This window comes from Eufriesea mexicana, unplaced genomic scaffold, assembly GCF_001483705.2.
Source record: "Eufriesea mexicana isolate 0111107269 unplaced genomic scaffold, ASM148370v2 scaffold13974, whole genome shotgun sequence".
In the NCBI taxonomy this organism is placed as follows: Eukaryota; Metazoa; Arthropoda; class Insecta; order Hymenoptera; family Apidae; genus Eufriesea; species Eufriesea mexicana.
In genome coordinates, this window is record NW_016921454.1 from 61,963 (window position 1) to 82,006 (window position 20,044).

The 20,044-nt window shown below is 33.2% G+C and overlaps 1 protein-coding gene across 2 annotated transcripts; it reads left to right on the plus strand.

The window, feature by feature from the left end:
• The first annotated feature begins 1,450 nt into the window (after positions 1-1,450).
• Positions 1,451-19,772, plus strand: Pvr (PDGF- and VEGF-receptor related). 2 transcript variants are annotated; one of them, XM_017909024.1, is made up of 23 exons: positions 1,451-1,558; positions 6,683-6,816; positions 6,927-7,110; positions 7,782-7,909; positions 8,688-8,826; positions 9,116-9,255; positions 9,344-9,512; positions 9,837-9,960; positions 10,322-10,515; positions 10,580-10,743; positions 11,115-11,250; positions 11,719-11,883; positions 11,975-12,112; positions 12,599-12,738; positions 13,093-13,252; positions 13,371-13,471; positions 13,547-13,697; positions 14,568-14,792; positions 15,077-15,245; positions 16,073-16,343; positions 16,898-17,229; positions 17,676-17,781; positions 18,317-19,772. In XM_017909024.1, exons 1-23 carry the CDS (start codon positions 1,510-1,512, stop codon positions 19,010-19,012), a joined length of 4,215 nt encoding a protein of 1,404 aa, XP_017764513.1. In that variant the 5' UTR covers positions 1,451-1,509; the 3' UTR covers positions 19,013-19,772. The 2 variants fall into 2 exon arrangements, with proteins under 2 accessions (XP_017764513.1, XP_017764514.1); XM_017909025.1 differs by having other exon boundaries at positions 16,106-16,343.
• Positions 19,773-20,044: the final 272 nt, after the last annotated feature.

The following is a 20,044-nucleotide window of genomic DNA, read 5'->3' on the forward strand; positions in this document are numbered from 1 at the left end:
CTCGAATGTTAGAGCTTCTGGATGATAGATCTTCCACTACTGAAAGTTCTATTAAAGGTTCGTAGCACCTGATTTTAAAAATAATAGAACAAATAGGAAGATACTAAAGTAAAAACATAATGCAAAATTATATTTGCACGATGAAGTGTGAAAACTCCAAATGATTTTAAATCATTAAATTTCCAATCATTTAAATCATATCATCAACAAGGGTAAAATGACCAAAAATTGATAGTTTGAAAACAAATGGAATGAAATGTGTAAGAAAACTAGAAAAGCTCTAAGTTCGTTATACAAGACGAATTTTTATTTAATTAAGAAATATAAATAAACAAGTATCTTTAATTTTTCGACATTTTTACTTGCTTTACACATTGGAAACACGAATAATATATGCTTTTAGCACTGCATTCTTCACCGAAAACACGCTTCGTATTGACTAATGAATACTCGACAAAGGCTTATTTGTCAGCACGATTGTCTAGTGTCTAAGAGGAAATACTACACACGATTGTCAGTCATAGTCACTTTAAATACCAAGATTTGAAAACGTTCTATATGACATACTGTTCCACATTGCACACAAGTACGTTTACTCTAAATATCAATCACGCCAAAGAAAATTATCTAGTTCACTCTCGGAAGGAAGCCCTTATCTGGTATTATTAAAATAACCGAAGTTTTAGATAATGCAATATTCGAATACTAGGATGTCTTCAACAGCAGATCTTCCGAAGATGATATTACATATCAAAGAATCGCAAAGTTGACTAGCCCACTTGCAAGATTGCTACACCTCTTATTATTAAGATAACAAAGCATTTGAATAATGCATGCGGGTACTCGGGTGCCTGAGCAATAGGTCTTTCTCTAATAAAAATTCTACTACCAAGCAAAGAATCACGCATTCCAAGAACATGGGAACCATTCACGTAGGACCGTATTCTCATCTAGCTCACTTCCAAGAATCCCCCCTATCTTCCGGTTTACCAGCATTTACTATTTATACGCACCATTCCATTAATACCATTGTTTACCAGAATACGTCGTAGTAACACCTACACCGTTCCACAAATACCACTTCTCTGTTTGGCGGGTTTGATAGAGGAGGAAGAAGGAAAAGAAGGCAACGTGGCCCGATGCACGCGAAACTAGAAAGAAAACGGCATCGTCCACGCTGATAGCTCCGATTCACTCGATCAAGTTCGAACATGGAGCAAATGAAGGAGAACGACGCCGAGATGACGTCGTCATCACCGATAACTCAGAGAATCGGTCGGGGTGGGGCCTTTGTGGACTCGTCGACGTGCAGAACCCGTTCGGCTGTTCAGTGAGAAAACACGCGTGGAAGGTTGGTGATGGTCGTTGTACGGTGTCGCATGTAACCATTTGCGCGAGCCCCTCCATGTGTACAGAGAGTTGCTCCTCAAGTGTACCCTTGTCGAAAATATGAAGTGACTAGAAGAAGAATAATCGTAACCGGAGTGATAATAAACAGAGAGGAAGAAAATGGCTCTAAGTACAATCGTCGCAATAGTGGTCGTCCTCGCGCTAAGAGGTAATTGCAGCTTTACCTGTCATCCATATTCACCTGGTGGTCGTTCCGTTGTTTCGATGAGGTGTCACGATCACGTGGTCGCCATTGAGTCACGCACCGAAGAACAGGTTTTTCGACTGTTACCGTGCGTCATTGGTAACTTCAATCGCTTATCTGAATCGAGGAACTTCGATGCAGGTTGATGTTTGATCGAAAGTTTTATTTCTCTTCTTCTTGCTTTTGTTCCTTGTACAATCGTGCTTGGTTTCGGTTAGTTTCATTCGATTAGAGCTGCCGGCCTGGGATGGGTACCTAAATGCAGCGTATACGGATGATAGGAGTTGAAGAGTTAGGAAAGAGATAAATAGGTGTATCTAATGATATTTTTGTCTAGATGAAAGTTAACATTATCTTTTCTGAAAACTACGGAAACTGTTATTTTCTGCGATTTTCGAGCAATTTTCTTTTTTTTTTCTTTGGAATTATAATGTTTAGTGGCCACGAGTTACTGTTGTTTTCTGATTTTAAATACCCGTCGATTGATATTTATGAAATTGTTTTCCCTACTCTCTCTAGAATTAAGAAATAATTTTAAAGGAAATTGGGAATATATATGAGTTTTAATTTTCGAGTACTATAATGTATCATTTTTCTTTCATCTACTTCTACGAGATGTTTGTTTAGTTACATGTCTTGATGCTTGACAGTGTAATACGAAAACACTTATTGAATAATGGATTTAATGTCCTTCGAAGTGGTTTTTATATTTTTCTAATTATATGTTTTAGCCATAGCGATTCCTTTTTATACTTTCATGGTCGATCATCATTATAGTTCGATGATTACTTTGACATACGGTGGCAGGATAATTCGGAGGATTGTTTAAGGAGAATTTCATGTGAATCATTCTTTGGAATTCCTTTGACTGATTCGTTCGTATGCTGATCTTACGATATTCCCTTGTTCTTGAAACAGGAGGACTGTGAACGCGTGTGTACGGTTAATGCGTAGCAATTATGCATGCTGCATGCGAGGAACATGCGAACATTATAGCTACCTCTTAACGAGCTATCGAGCTCGAGATGTTTTGCACGTTACAGTAGGCAATAAATCAATGATGTAATTTACGAAACGGTAACTATTCGAGAGAAACGTTTGCATTGTACCAGCGAGTATCTTTCGGAGTAACGATACGGGTATATTTGCATACTTCACTTTCAAACATTTATTTTCGACGAAAACGATTAAAAAAATTAGATAACACGATGATATATGCTAGAAAACACGGGAAATGTTACATTCTTGCGTTTATTATTATGTAACAAATTTTATTATATAGAAAACCAAATTAAAATAAGAGGACAAATTTGTAAGGTACAAGTAGCACACAAAGATTGATTAAAATATTAATATTAACAATTTTTATTTCATAGCTGTAGGAAGAATTTTTCTTTACGAATCTAAGATAGATATATATTTCTTCATGTAATAATATTCGAGAATAGTAGTTTCAAAATACTATCTATCTAATTATCAATTTATCTTTGATATTTGATAAAAAATTATATCGAGATATTTTAATACAGCTCTCGTACACTTTCTGATTATAATAACTGTTAAATAATAAATATAAAAATTCCCTAAACTAGAAGTTTCCTAAACTACTCCATTTTACTCGAGGTTATATTGTTTCAAAGCGTTACTGCTTTATTTACAAGAAGAAATATTATATTACAGTAATTAGGTATTTATTACAAAATGGTTTTTTAAAACGATATACTCTGACCTATATCGTAGATTATAGTAACCTATAAAATACCAGTTATTTTCGCCAGTTAGGTGCACATAATATTTAATCATCGCACAGCAGTGTATCAATCATGTTTCTCGATTGGAATGTATCGTGTACCCGAGAATGAGAATTGGCAAATTTATCGTTTTCGTTCAACGTATCGACCATATGAAGTGCAAAACGATCAAATTTATCGTTACCAATCCGTATTTCGGATGAACAAAACAGACATACCTTGACACGAATATACGGAACGACCTTATTTCATCAATGAAACTGCTTTTCATGTTGTTGACGTGTGTATTGCACCTTGGGAAGTCTACCTATAAACTGTCTATAAATTATTTATAACGTGTAGATGAAAGTTCGTTACTTTTACAGAATATTTATTCATTTTGTTGACGATATTGCGTCGAATATTAGAGATATCGTGAAAAGTTTTCGAGAAATTTGCAGTTTATCAGAATTCACAGGCTCAAGAATTTTTGCTTGTGTTCCTTTTTTTATATTATTTTATATTAAATGTATATATTCAGTATACATTATTCAATATAAAATTTTAATATTATTCTTTTTACCGAATTATAAATAATCGAATGTCAGAGAGAAAAACCAACGCATTAAACATTTTATAGAGACACGACTGCAATTGGTCGATGACAATTTTCTTGTTGACTTTATTTAGTGCAAGTAAGAGATCAACTCAAAGACATATATATCTTTGATACAAAGAGTACGTTTCATGTTTCTAAATCAATTAATTTCATTTAAAATATAAAATGTACCTCAAAATTTATGTATGCAATATATAGATGCGAGTGGTATATATTTCGCAAATATTTTGACATCAAGTATACATTGCAAAAGGTATAAAGTTTGTATTTGAAAACTTAGTCTTGACCTTTACAGGGTTCTTCGAGGTCGTTCAAATACCAGCACGATGTACGCTTCTCTCTGATATATTACATTTTAATTACATTTGTATTTTATATTACATTATAATTACATTTTGTATTTCTCGAGATATTTGATATTTTTAATTTCGTATTTCGAATAGAATTTCACTCGCCAGGAAATGATTTGATCAAACTGTTACATGCAGGATATTTTAGTTGAATAACCATGATCAAATAGTAGATTCGTCACCCTTGTTATTCGTGGAATTAGAGATATGTCAAAGATAGTCGAATAAAATATCATTGGGGTTATAAATATCGAATAGAAACGAGGAATCTCATCGAGATATAAATAAAAATTAATAAATGTACATTATTGTAATCTTAAAAATATAAATTTTGCATTAGTAAGTAATGACTGTTTTCAGATTTGATCCATTAAAGTCATGTTTCCAACGTGAAGTAAAAAATTAATATTTTCTATCGAATTCAGAGGCAACAACGATAAAAATAAGTTTCATCTGAAATAACTGATTTAAGATGTAATCATTTTTATTGGTTATTCTATTCACTTCTGTCTATTGACATCTGACAAAAATATTGTAACGTGTTCCCAATTATCCAAATTCTCTGTTTACTTAGAGGATAGTAATCTGTCTGTCCATGTGACAAAAGGAAACTATCTCTACTCTAGTTAATCTACGGTGGACCATTCGTTTCTCTTCATCCTTTATCGCTAGTAGGTTGGGCAGTTCTTATCAAGACCTCTCAATATGTAGCAACAAGTCCCACGACTGTGTCCACAATCGTGTATTTTTGTACACACTGAAATTATATATCAAAATATTTTCAACGTTACCTGTAAATGGGCATTATTAATTGATTATTAAAGGTTAATTAAATTAATTTAATTCGAAAAGAAACATTTCCTTGCAGAATTTATACAGTAAACTATTAACATACAAATAAACACACATTACTGCAAGAATATTTAAGATAACGATTAAAAATATATTAAACTTATGAAAAGACGATATTGCTTCTGAAGGAAATTGAATAGAATCGTGAAGATTAGAATAAAATTCGAATAAAATAATGGAATATCCGTCAGTATATTGTAAATAAAAATTATTTATTAAATACAAGTAAAAGATTGAAATAAAATTGGAACAGAATTAAAAAGTAAATAATAGTTGCAAATAGAAAATTGAAATATAACTCTAATTATAACTCACAAATAAATAATTAATAATATAATATTACACACGTAATGTTATATTATACGATTATTACATTCCATCATGAAAAATATCCTCGTGTAACACAATGCCGGCAGTCATTCGCCTAAAACATCACGATACGTCTTGAGAACGAGGGTTACATATCTCCTGCTGTAAATCTAGAAATTGTGCAAATATCGTGGACGATGTCATCGAGATCCAAGAGAATAGTTTTACGTAATAATATCGATTCACTCAAAAATAAGTTCGCCAAGAGGTTTTTCTCTGGCCTTTACTCGCAATTTATTTATTTGTTTCTCTGTTGGAACGAGTCTGTTGGCTGATAATGTGACTGTATTATCGAAAGAGGAAAGAAAGAACTTCCTTCCTAAAGTCGGTTATATTTGCGCAGAAACGGACTCGTGTAGCGCGTGTGCGTTTCTACGGAGAAGAATGCTAGCAAGAATAGGATGAAACCGATCATCCGCAGGACATTGCGGCTAAAAATCCCTGCTTCGTTTCGAAATATTCTTTAATTATCTTACGTCACGTTCCAGGATCGGTTAATCGTTCCCATAAGTAGAAATGTATCATTCTTGAAAATTTTAAGATTAACAGTCACCTAAGAACATCCTGCCTTACTTCTTCGTAATAAACAGCTTAAACCAAATTTTATTATATCGTTACTTCTCTCGAGATTTAAAATTTTTTAAATTTAAATTTCAAAATAATATTTCTTGATAATAAAGGAAATACAATTCAAAATTTATCTAACTAATTTAATAACGAGCATGTAACGATCTGTAATTCGAAATTCATGATCGATAATTTAAATAAAAAAATGAGGAATTTTAAAGAAAATTAAAAGACAGTATCTGTAAAATATAGCTTGTTATTGTTTCAGGGATATTTATTTACCATTAATATTTCGTATACTTTAGGTTTGGAAATAGACTTTGTACGTACGTAAGTTATACAGAAATAATAAGTAGATTACATTACCAGTTATTTATGAGTCTAACACGTCAAGTAACCCGAGAAACAATAATAATTTTGCCTAAACGAACCACCCGATAAGTGTTTATAAAAATACTTATGATCCTGCTCAGAGTCAGTAAAATAAAAACAAATCTAATCTTAATATCCGCTTGATAGCCTTTGTAGCAACGAAACTCATCAAATAGCAGTGAGATCCGTGTACTTATTTATTTCAATTTCTAATTTCTTTTGTTAATAGGTTTGACAGCGCAAGATGCAGATGAAATAACAAAAGTCGACGAACTTCTCGTAGACGAAGGCGATTTTTTGGAGATCAAATGCACCGGTCTTGAAACGATCTCGTTCCACTTTCCCGAATCCTCAAGAGAAGCAGTAAGTCGTACTACGAGAAATAATTGATCAGATGATACGATATAAAGAGCAAAATAGATATTTCCAATCGTTCGTTACGTCTACCAACTATTTGTTTAATCTGACAACAGAATACAACATCGGCGTTTTATACACGAGAGGAAATCGAGGGTGGCATCCATACATACATATTTCAACGACCTGAGACTGTCCATGGGGACACGGGATTATATGGTTGTCCTGGTTATCCTTTAGAAGTTACCTCGCACCCTCATTTCAAGACATCTGGAAGTATGGTGTATATTTATGTCCAATGTAAGTAGATTTTTAAACCTTCCTTACATAAATTATTAACGTAGACAAGTATTTTAACGGAACATCGTTATTTTCGGCTTGCTTTCTTCGGTAAAAGAATACAAGGAAGAAGAATTATTTATAATATTCTTCTTTTCGTGACAAAGTTTTTATTTCAAGAAGATCTTTACAAAAGTGCGAGAGATTGACTTCTTTAATCGATACAATGAATTTTTCTGTATTTATACGATAAAGTATTATTATTTAAATGAAAAATTATATGATTCGTTTTCGTATTTTACGATATTAAAACAGAGAAATTATATAATCTCGTTAGCAAAAATCGAGAGTTTTGATTGAAAAATGCACTTTGTCCAAGAATTGGGATATAGATTAGTAATAATTAAGATAAAATGGAATAAGAAAGAAGCTCTAAATACACGATACATGTAAATTAAAAATAAGACTCAATTAGACTTCGCCTTTCAAAATTAACACGTGGACCAGAGATAAAGGGAACGTCCTGAGATTAATTGCAATAATAACTTCAGATAGTGGCTTGAACGCTATTAAATGGTTACACGGTTCGAGTTAATTAGCCAGCAGCCATAAATTACTCTGTAAATCAGTGACAAAACTACGTGACCATGATACATCAGTTTACTGCTGAGCTTCCGACTATTCTGTTTCAGCGAACACCAGCGTGTTCGTGCAAGCGGACTCTTTTGTTTCACTGCACGAGGTAGTCGGTGGAAGTGCCATAATTCCGTGCAGGCCAACGTCGCCCAGCTTTAAGGTCCAGCTGTTATTCAACGATTTAGTAAGTTATATGCGTTGGTAATTGATTGCTCCTTTGCAAGCTTCCATGCAAGCTGATACGCAGTGGCGTGTAAGAATAACCGGTTGCAAAGCCTTTTGGAATTGGAATTAACGTGACATACGTAAACGGAATAAAAGAAAATAATATAACATTAGTATAGTAGGTAATACCATAGTATAAAATAGATAGTATAACATTTTTCAATCTCTTTCGTCTCGTGATATCCCTATTAACCGGTGACATCTCTATTATTTCTTCTATTTGAAAATTTAGACAGAGATCGATAATCATTTCTCTGCGAAGGATCATCGATTTCGTCCAAAGCAATTACACGTTCCAATGATCTAACCGATAAAAATAAAATATCTGACACTAGTTATTCTCAGTAATTTAAAAATTCTAGTATTAGTTTATATAATTCGATTGTTGGGTAATAGATAAAAATCTTGGGGCTTAAAATCTGAGGAGGAAGATTTAGGGAGAATAAGATTGGTATCTTCGATTAGATAATTTAATATCGCGTATTGAAAGAATTCTCACGGCACATTGCTGAAGATTGCTAATAGAGCAGAAAGGAATGTATTCCTTGTATTATTCGCGATACATGTATGCGATATATGATGCCTGTTTATTAAATGTACATGTTCGCTTGAAAGATCACTCAATAAATTTGCTCACAGTTAGAGAGAAGCCTATTTAACCGTAGACCTTTGCACGCCACCGATGATTAACATCGAAAGATTAATATTGTACGACTAAAGTCGAATTCATTGTGCAGCCTATAGAAAAAACATATTTCAATCCGAGAGTTGGCTTCACACTGAAGAACCTCACGCTGAAAGACGGTGGTTACTTCAAATGTGTCATCGCACAAGAACATATAATCCACGAGGTCATTTATTTTTTGATCGTGGTTCGTAAGTATGCCTCTTAAATATCAACCATAATTCTTTGCTGGATATTTGAACATCAGTCGCTATCGTAATATCTTGGGACTATTTGAAAAATGTATATTATTCCCAAAATTTGCATATCGAATTAAATTATCTACTTATATATGTATGTAGTATACCAAAAGTATTTAATGTACGATATTAATATTAATCATTTGTTAAGAAGAAGACAAAATAACATTTTTCTGTGACGTACCTCAAGTACCTGGACTTAAGTCATCGAATTGGTTGAAATCGTCTTGATCGATTTTAGGTAAACTGGAGTTGAGCAATCCAAAGATTCTGGAGGATAGTTTGCGTCATGTAACCCGAGGTCAAACTTTACACGTAAACTGCACAACGGATGTTGACGCAGACATGCAATACGTATTCAATTGGAGTACACCGCAACAGGTTTCAGAATGATTCGTTTATTTTTATACAAACTGCCTGCTGCTTCGACTGGGGTTTAATAGAAAATAAATTTCATGTACTATTATAGAGCAGCAGAATAAGAACTAAATCCTATAATCAGAAATCTGGCTCAACTCAACGGGTGACCGTTGAATTGATCATCGAGGACGTAAAGAACGAGGATGAAGGCTCGTACGAATGCTTTATCAAATCTTTTCGTGATTCTAGAAGAACGATAAAGAACATCACGATACATGGTAAGTAAAAAATACAATAATTCTCCTTCAGTTATATTACGTTGCTTGAAATTGAGATATCGTGACTCACACTAAATAAATATATTTGTAAGAATATTCTGATTAAATTTTGAAAGTATGAAAAAGGGAATTAAAACACTATGAAAAATGATTCGAGACGTTAGGTTCATTTGAAACCTTTGTCCAATTTACTGAATACTAGACTGTAGTCATTTTGGTTGAGAATTTGATGGAAGATTGATTTGAATATTGCTCATACATGGTATATGATTCACGTGTAAAAAGAGAAGTGTCCTTGTAAATAAACGTCATATGCATTTTTAGATCCAGAGAATAAGTTTATCAACCTGACAGCAGAGGCCAAAGATAAACATTTCAAACGTAAAGAAGGCGATTATGTGCAGTGGGTTGTGTTCGTGAATGCCTATCCAGAACCTACCCTTAAATGGTAATAACTTAAGATACAATGCGCAGGGAAACTGTGAGAGATTTTATTGTTTAAGAAGATAGAAAGCTATTAATGATAGCTGAATATAATTAAAGATAATTAAAAACTATTTAAAATAACTTTATTTAAAATAGCAATTAATCAGCTGAATATAATTCACTATATATTATTGAATGTGTTCGCTTAAAAGTGATTGAACAAAATAATATCGAGACTAATTTTTAGGAAAAATTATGTTCATATTCTTAGAGCTATAAAAGCATTCAAATTGTTTTTCAGTATCTTTCCTGTAGTTAAAGTAATGTCTAAAGTGGTGATACTATTGTTTTAGTATTTTAATATGATCTTAACATATTTCCAGGCTAAATACAAAGGGGGAAGAAATCGTAGGGAATTGGGATTCTGTGGAAAAGGCGAAATACTCGATAAATTCGACACCTTACTATACGAGTCTAAGGATAAATAACTTAAACATCGAAGACATGGGAGAATATTCACTTCAAGCGACTAATCAAGATAAATTCGAAATGCTGAATTTTACGTTAGATGTACAAGGTAAATAATTTTCGTTTTACATATTTAAGCAGTGAAACTGATTCTCTGTTATTATACTTTTTAGTGAAGCCTCTGCCAATATTGAAGGTGAAGCCTTATTATGCACCTAATCAAGAGGTAGAAATACCCTGTGACGTAGCTACATTTCCATCACCAAACATCACGTGGAGTTTTATAAAGTGTCCTTATTATCCTTCTTACAAAGATGCAAGCACAATAGAATTAACGGTACGTAATGTTAAGTATTAATTTCAGTAAATTTCGAGCAAATGGTGAAATGAAAAATTTATAAATTTATTTATTTATTAAGTTTATCCCTTCGCTTTATTTTTATTTCTATTATTTTACGTCCATTATTTTAGTAAAACAAGTTTGCTAGATATGACGTGTTTCCTACTTAAAAAGGACTAGTTTGCACTATTTACCTCTCATATTGATACAAACGAAGTGTTGAAATAAATTTCTAAAAATTAAAATTGTACGAAGCTTTGTAAGAAAAACCGTGTTAAAAGTCGCAAAATAGTTTTCTATTTTCAAAGAAGATATATCTTTTACTTTATTACTATGCAATAATTAATTTCTTCTTTAATTCTATGCAGAATACGAAGGAGAGTGGAATGAACACAAGATTTCTCTCGACAGTGAAGATGACCATCGAAATGAGCGGACATCTTACTTGCACTGCGTGCAATATCATCGGATGTGAATCTCAGACTGAAAGCATTTTAGTTTCTGGTAAAAATACTTTATATAGCTCTAGTCAATTACAATCTGTTATATCTAATTTCATTCAATGTGTGCATCGAATTAATATACACAACATTCGATACATTTACAATAATTGGACAAGGAAATAAAAGAAATAAATCAGGATAATACAAATTTCTAAATAATACTATGCGTTTAATTGGAGAAAGACCAAGAACGTCACGGTTAATTATCATATTATTCATTCATTCTAGCTACATAAAAATTGTATTGCTATAATTCAGTTGGAGAGTTGAAAATATATTCCCAAGAAATAATTATAGTAATATTATAACGTGATTAAAATCGTAGATTGAACAGTGTTAATTATAAATGCTATGGATAGTGCTATATTATAAAGCATAATTTATTTTCTCCAAGACAAATATTATTACTTATTAAATGCTATTTATTTATTAACTACTAATTTCAATATGTTGTACTTTAATACTACAGATGGAGTAGGTGGATTTGGTATAATCGAGCCTAAGGATCCTGTAGCCGAAGGTGATGATATAGATCTGATTTGCGCCGCCTCCATTTACAATTACACGAATAAGTTTGAATGGAAATACACAAACAGCACAAACAATACAAACGGTACTCCCATCGAACAAAATAGTAAGTATCTCCGATTCGTATCACGATTTGAAAAGAATAACGTTTTTGAGAAGAACTTAATTCGTTAATCGATCTTTTTTTACACCTTTAGACAGACTATCGATCGAAGAAACCAAAACTAAATTTACGTATCGTTCGATTTTGAGTATAAAAAATGTGACGAAAGAGGATTCGATGACTTATACATGCAGCAATAAAGAAGAAATGGATTTCTTCCTTCCAGTACATGGTAAATATTTCACGATCGAGTAAAGAAGGTATATTACTGTGAAAATTAGGGCTTTTATCGTTACTTATCGTGGATCACTGAAAATCATCATACTCATTTCCAGTTTCATTTCTGTCTCCCTAAGAAATTATTTTATTTCAAATTTCTTGCGAACTTGGTCGAATATAGATAAAATGTGTCTGAAGGCATGAAATTTTATATGTATACGTATATTTATATAAAATAATACATGTAAATTTATACGTATATTTATATAAAACAATATGTGTCACTGTTTAATATCTATAATTACTTTAAACTTCGCGTTAACAAATTTTTGATCCCGACCAAAGCAATTAGCTGCTAGTAAAACTATTAGTAGTGAAACTGGTAAAGATCATTGCAATTGCAAATGAATTTTCCAGCAGGTAAAATAAATTTGATAAACAGTAAAAAAGTGAAATAACTAAAGTAATTATTTAATATTTATTTCTTTTGCTTTTTTAGACGCGAAATCGCCTTATTTCAAGGAGACTAATCTGTATCAAAATGAAACTACGATCGATTTTAACACACAGGGTCACAAAACGCTGATACTCAAGTGTTTCGTGGGTGGAATGCCTAAACCAAAAGTGACTTGGCATAAGGTAAATATTCAACAACACGTTATTAAAAATTACATGATAAAATTCAAAAAACTTGATCAATTAACTGTCTAGTGAATCCTTTAACTGTTACATGATTTAAATCAAGATTTTCTATGTATATTACTGTATTAAGCCTTTTATCTTAATTCAAAAGTCACGCAATAATTTTCGTTTCTCGAAATACTAATTACACCATAATTAATCACATGAGATGTCTAAATGCTTATACGTATGTTTCCTATGGATTAACCGAAAGTGCTTCTTCCATGACAAACAAAATTATTAATTCCATTAAGATTACTAATCAAATTATTATGAATTTCATCGATATAGGTATTTTATGTTTTCTCATAGGACGATACAAAGTTAAATATAAACGATCAGTATATGTGTATCCGTGACGGTCAAGAGATGCATATTAGATATTTTCGGGAATCTGACAGCGGAAAGTATTCGTGTAAAGTACAGAATCGTTTTGGAGAAATCTCGTCCTACCTGATAATAACGGTGCAAGGTAGTTTGTTCAATTATAAGATATCTAATAATCCACTGTTTTCGATATTATGAATATCTCACGATTCAAAGAGGTATGAAAAGTTCTCACTAACTATTCAATCTTTTGAAATTTATAGGCAAAGGTCTACCTAAAGAACTGATCATACTGATAGCCGTCTTATCGATCACGATAGTGACTTTGGTGTTCTGCTTCTCGATCAAAATACGACGTGAAAGGGTATTTCCGAATCACTGAATATCGATTAATCTTCGAATTTTTTCTCATACTTCTTAACATTTCCTTATATTTTAGATCATGAGGAAAGAACTGATGGAGGCAGGGTTGATGCACTTCGAGGAAGGAGCAGTGGACTGCTTGAATCCGGACTTAACCGTAGACGATCAAGCAGAATTGCTTCCCTATGACAAAAAGTGGGAATTCCCGCGAGAAAAATTGAAATTGGGTAAGGAATATAGATGGATGACTTTGACATAGCCCTTAAGTAACATGTAAACGAAATACAGTATGTATGTTATTGTTGTAGCAATATGGTAACTAAGTACTCGCCGAGTTCTTTCTAAACCAAATTTTTAATACGACCTTGCGAACCCGATCGGAGCAAAGAAATTTAAGTTAATCAAAATTATTGAGCCACTCTTTTTTCACCATACCTTACAGATAAAAGAAGTATTAAAAGAAACTAGATCTTGTAGTATCTAACAACTTAGTTTAGCAATAAACTTTTGCGCTTATTAAATATGTAAATTTGTAGAAACATTGTACGTGCACTGATTAGATTGTCTTTTTGTTAATTAAATTATTACAACTATCCGTTGTTATTTTCTTATCAACATCTCTGTTACATTACGTTCTTTCTCTGCTTGCTCTTTACTCATACTCGAAACTTCTTCTATCAAAAATTGCCTCGTTGCACAGAATGACTCACGTAACTTGAATTTATGAAAAGTTGTCAGTCGACATTCTTCTACGATTACTCATACGTTCTTCCTCGTAATGTAGTAATGAAAACGACGATTCTATAACATCGACAAATCTATTCGACATCGAATTTCCAAGAAATTATGATTATGAAATAGAAAAGCCACGAACGTAGAAGAAGGGAAGTCTCGATCTGTTTGCACTTTAATTTCTGTCTATGAATGAACCATACAAATGCTATAACGTAACATCATTCTTGAACTCTGTTTTCTTCTTATATACAAAAGGACAAACCGAAGAAGTACCATTTTCTCTTTTTAGATGTTAATTGTATTAATTTCGTAACAAAACATATCGATGGTGTACGTTGATTACGCGTAACGTCGTTTAACAGGGAAACAATTAGGAAGCGGAGCTTTCGGGGTTGTTATGAAAGGAGTAGCTGAGGGAATTTGCGAGAACGAGCCATTTACCACTGTAGCTGTAAAAACGGTACGTCGGACCACATTGCCCACGTGTGTTCGAGCACTTGCCAGTGAATTGAAAATTATGGTCCATCTTGGCAAACATTTGAACGTGGTGAATCTTCTCGGTGCTTGCACGAAAAACATTTCCAAACGTACGTATTTATCCAGTGATCCAGGAATTTCAATGTAATTTAATAATTAACTTAATAATTATATAACGTGTATAGCAATTTCGTGGCAAATGAAAATTTCTTTTCGAATGTCAGGTTTTGAGAATTCGCAAATTCACAGAATTTCTCTTCGAAATTAATAATTTGAAAATTCTTACCTTCCAGCTATGATATATCGGATAAAATGAAAATTTAAATGTTAGTAATTAGATAAGTACAATTTTTGATTCGAATATTCATACTAATATCGATTTTCTTTCCAACAGGTGAATTATTAGTAATCGTCGAATATTGCCGATTTGGAAATTTGCATAACTATTTGCTGCGACATAGGGACGATTTTATCAATCAAATCGACCCAGCAACCGGCAAATTGGATCCCACTATTGGTCTGGATCTCTTAACCAGATCTCTCAGCATCAGCAGCAATAACAGGTTTGTTTTTACTTTTCACTTCTAAATAATATCTCTACTTATTAACTCTTTGCACTACAATGGCGAGTCCAACTCATCGCGAATTCGTGTCAAATTTCAAGATCATAAGCTATACTACTATAATTATATTTCACACGTCTTAACATGCACAGTATTCTTAGAATTTCTTAAATTTCTACCTAATCCTATCGTCCATGGAATAGGTGTACAGTGGGTAATTGAAATTAAATACTACTTGAATATATAATTTTTCGTAATTAAATCGTAGTGCAAGGGGTTAATACTCTCGATAACTTCATAATTACTTTATTCCACTTCACGATTAAATAATCCACTGAAAGTATCCAGGGAAAAGAAAAATGTATACAAATTAAGATCTATGTAGAACAACCAACTTCCCCTACTCTATAACAGCAATTCTCAAACTTTTATCCAACGCGTACCAGCCAATCGATATGTAATCAAGTCACGTACCCCGTTGTAAGTAGTGTCTGTTCATTGTAATAAATCCTACTGTATATAATTTCAAAATTTGATATAATTTGATTCAACTCACGTGCCACTTGGGAATATTCAACGTGGGAATTGCCGCTTTATAACAATACTATTAACAGCTCTTTACAGATGTTCTGAAACGTGATGTTCAAACCCGTATATGTTATGTTTTTAACTTGCCCTTTCACATAGAATTTGCATGAATATTACATATTTCTGCTTCCTTCCATACTTGATTGATAACATCGTTACATTACTATAAAAATACTGACATTGTGCATGGGGTTGCGGTGTTAACGACGGATTTGTGTTTTCTTCTGTCCACACGACAGGATAAAATACGTGGCATTGTCATTTTCTCGCAGTCTTAGCGACAATTCTGCCACCGAATCGACAAATTATCAAACTACCGCTATGGATTCTCAAGGAATTAGTATGTCGCCGGATGGCTGTGTTCTTAGTAACAATTCCTCCCAACCAGGATGGAGGACGAATTATCGAGGCGACTTCAAAGATCATAATTTGAAGCCAATCTGCACGCAGGATCTTCTATCCTGGGCGTTCCAAGTAGCACGAGGAATGGAGTACCTTTCTCAGAGAAAAGTAAGAATAATTTGTTTTATTCTTTTTCATCTATTAAATAAGAAAGTATCTTAGAAAATATTAACCCTTTGCACTCGAGAGGTGAGCTTCTGTCACCATTTCATAAAATTTGGAACATCGATATTAATTAATATATCAAATTTAATGTAATGTAACAGTGTGCGAGGTATCGAAATCAAATAATTCTATAATTCTATTATTATACAATTCTTTATTTATTGCTGAAAAAAGTATCGTCAGTTTTATAGTAGAGAATCTTTATACTCTTCTCTAGCCAAAAAGTCGTCGAGTGCAAAGGGTTAATATTCCATGCAAAGTATATGTATAAAAATTTATAATATAGACAAATTACAATTTAGAGAAACATGTGGATCTCATCTATTTGAGTAAATATATTTGAATAATATATATATAGCTGCAAGAACATCTGCATAACGTATTTGGTAGTCAGTATAATAGACTGTTGGATAATGAAACATTCCAACATGGGTAACAGTAGTTATATTATAAACGTATAAATAATATTTAATCTAGTTTAATAATTATTCTGCCAGGTATTGCACGGTGACTTAGCCGCAAGAAATATTTTACTGGCCGAGGACAACGTAGTTAAAATCTGTGATTTCGGTCTGGCAAAGACCATGTACAAAGATAATAATTACGAAAAGAAAGGAGGTGGTCTGTTACCAATAAAATGGATGGCCATCGAGTCGATCAGAGATCGTATTTTTTCGACACAGTCGGATATTTGGTCGTTTGGTATAGTTTTATGGGAATTCTTCACGTTGGCTGAAACCCCTTATCCGGGAATGGAAGCTGAAAAACAATATCAAAAATTGATCGAAGGATACAGGATGGAACAACCAGAATATGCCACTTCCGAAGTGTAAGTTCAATTCCTATATACATACATTTCGTTTAATAATTTTTCTCGATAACTGTAAAAGAGACCAAGGATCAAAATGCATTTACCTATTTATCGTTACATACTTACATTTTAACGCTAAATAAAAATTTTTAAAAATGTCAAAATATTTCTTAAAAACTGTAGAATACAACCCTTTACTTGTTAGCATAAGTACTTCTTAAAATTCTGGTAGAGAAGTACTAATTATCATGGTAGAATAATTAATAAACACGATATACTAATTTTCATCTCGAGATTTTCGAAATTCTTAAGAGATCTCGTATCGTTGATCTCTTGTTCTTTATTTAAATCAACTGCAGGTTGTAAATACAATCTTTCTTCTCACAGAGATAGGAAACATGAAAATATTATTTTATATTTATTCTTAAAAGTTGCTTCTCGTTATTTTATTTAATTCTTCACAGGTATGACATAATGCTCCAATGTTGGAAAGCCAAGCCTACCCTACGACCGAGTTTCACAAAATTGGTCAAGAGTATTGGCGATTTATTAGAAGAAAGCGTAAAAGCGGTGAGTTTGTTATCAGTTTCTGTTCAAAATTTCTGCAAGTACAAGTTTAACACTCCCTACAACTTTTATCATCGATCGTTGATTTTGGAATCGTATTGATTTCGATTGGAACTTGGATCTTTTTTACATTACGATAATCAGAAAATAATCAAGAGTAAACTGACATTCCCTTCTAAATTAAATTCATTTCAGTGCAAATGATACATTAACAAAGTTCAGAAGTTTCAGAATATTTATTTTGACAATTAGCGAACGCATGCCTCTGCATTTGGTAAAATTACTAGCCCCTATGGGGATGGTAATATTTATTTTCGTCCATTTCATCCATACCATTTTAATTAATATTATCTACATGTATTTAGGTATATAATATCTATCGGTAGTTCTAATGTTAAAGAAACACACTGAAGTTACTATTTATCATTGTGAATAATGCAACGCTCGAGTCCACCGAAAACGCTTTGAACACAACTACGTATTAAGACCGCACGTGTTATAATCATTTCATCCTAACCTATCTTCGTTTAATTTACAGCATTATATTAGCCTAAACAATCCTTACATGGACATGAACACGGCCATGTTGGAAGGCGGTCGAAGCGACTATTTAACCATGCTTTCCGCGCCAGATCACACAGCACTTTCCTCGCCCACTCACGACTATTCCAACTTGCCCAACATGAATTCACCAAATTCAGCGTACCTGTGCATGAATAGTCCGACCAGTGAGGGATACAACTCGGAAATATTCAGTCCCAGACCAAACCAGGAAGGCACTCACTTTGAATTTCCGTCGCCTACATCTGATTCAGAGGACGCTGTAGAAATGTCACCGATGTTAAAGAAGCAAGAGGAAGATGATCCCTATCTGAAACCCATCGACGTGCAGGCACGACGAGCAGAGTTTGTTCGACAGCGACAGCAAGAGGTGGTGAAGAATCAAGCAGGGGACCGATATATCGACAGGGATTCCGGATACTGCAACACTCCGCGGAACATTCAACTGATAGATCTGAACGAGAAGAACGAGAGTGGTTTAGTGAATTCCAATGACGAGGTGTCGAGTAACGGAAACACTCTACCAAAGAAGGATTACATACCGGCGATCATCAGGACACAGGACAATTATGTGAACATGCAGAAGCAGAAGAGGCTAGACATGCCAGCTGGCTTCAGCAATCCTAGTTATGTAGTGATGACCAATGGCAAGAGAGATCAGATGAAAGTTTGAACCCTTGTGCATGACAAAAATCGGGAAATGTCTGTTGCAGGCAGGATTTCGTGGAGGGGCGTGTAATTGTGGATGTGGATATGGTAAGTGAAAGAGAACAGACGATAGGGATGTATATTGTGTATACGATCCTTTTGACGTTTTACAATTATAGTGTGTAAGTTGCTGTTTAATATCGTGCTTGTGCATATTCGTGCACGTGCTGTTTAAACGAGAAACTAATTATACAAACCGGCTCCGAACGTCACGTGTTGCCCTCGTGTAGATTGCTTGATCTTCGACGTGCCATGACGAAAATCATTTAAAGTTACTTGAAGAACGAGATAAACTGTGACTAATCTTTTTTAACGAGCTTTTAGATATTCGTGGGATGATTGAGATGTATAATACCATTTGATGATTCGGTTGGCAACCAGAAATGGAATTTCTATTACAAAAAAGATAATCGAGGAGAATGGAAGAATTTGTCCTTCATTATTAAAAATTTTGATATAATGCAAGAATTTGTCCTTCATTATTAAAAATTTTTATATAATATCGATTAGCTGGTATGGAAATCGAAGAGTAAAATAATAAGATACAGGGATGTTGGACGTGTGTTGTGTCGATACAACTTTGACACAGATGATAGGAAAAAAGAATAGTGCGAACATTTTTGGGCAAACAAGTATACATACGAAGGACAAATTTTCGATATAACTTTTATTGAGAAACAATTTTTCTAGAAACCCTTTTTGATACGAATTTATAGCGACTAATACCTCGCATGTGAATCAAATTTTATTTCCAAACTGTCAGAGGAAATAAGAGAATAAAAAGACGTTTTATTATTATTCATTTATTGACAAATTATGTTTGTTACAAACAATTAACATTGTTAAGTAACACGATATAAGCGTTACAATGTATTCGCATACACCTCAACAGTTTTAAAAACAATTCTCGAACTTGTCTAAAAGTTTTCACTTAAATGTTCAACATTTTTAAGAAATTGATTGAACTTAATTCGCAAGAAACGTAATGAAAACGTGT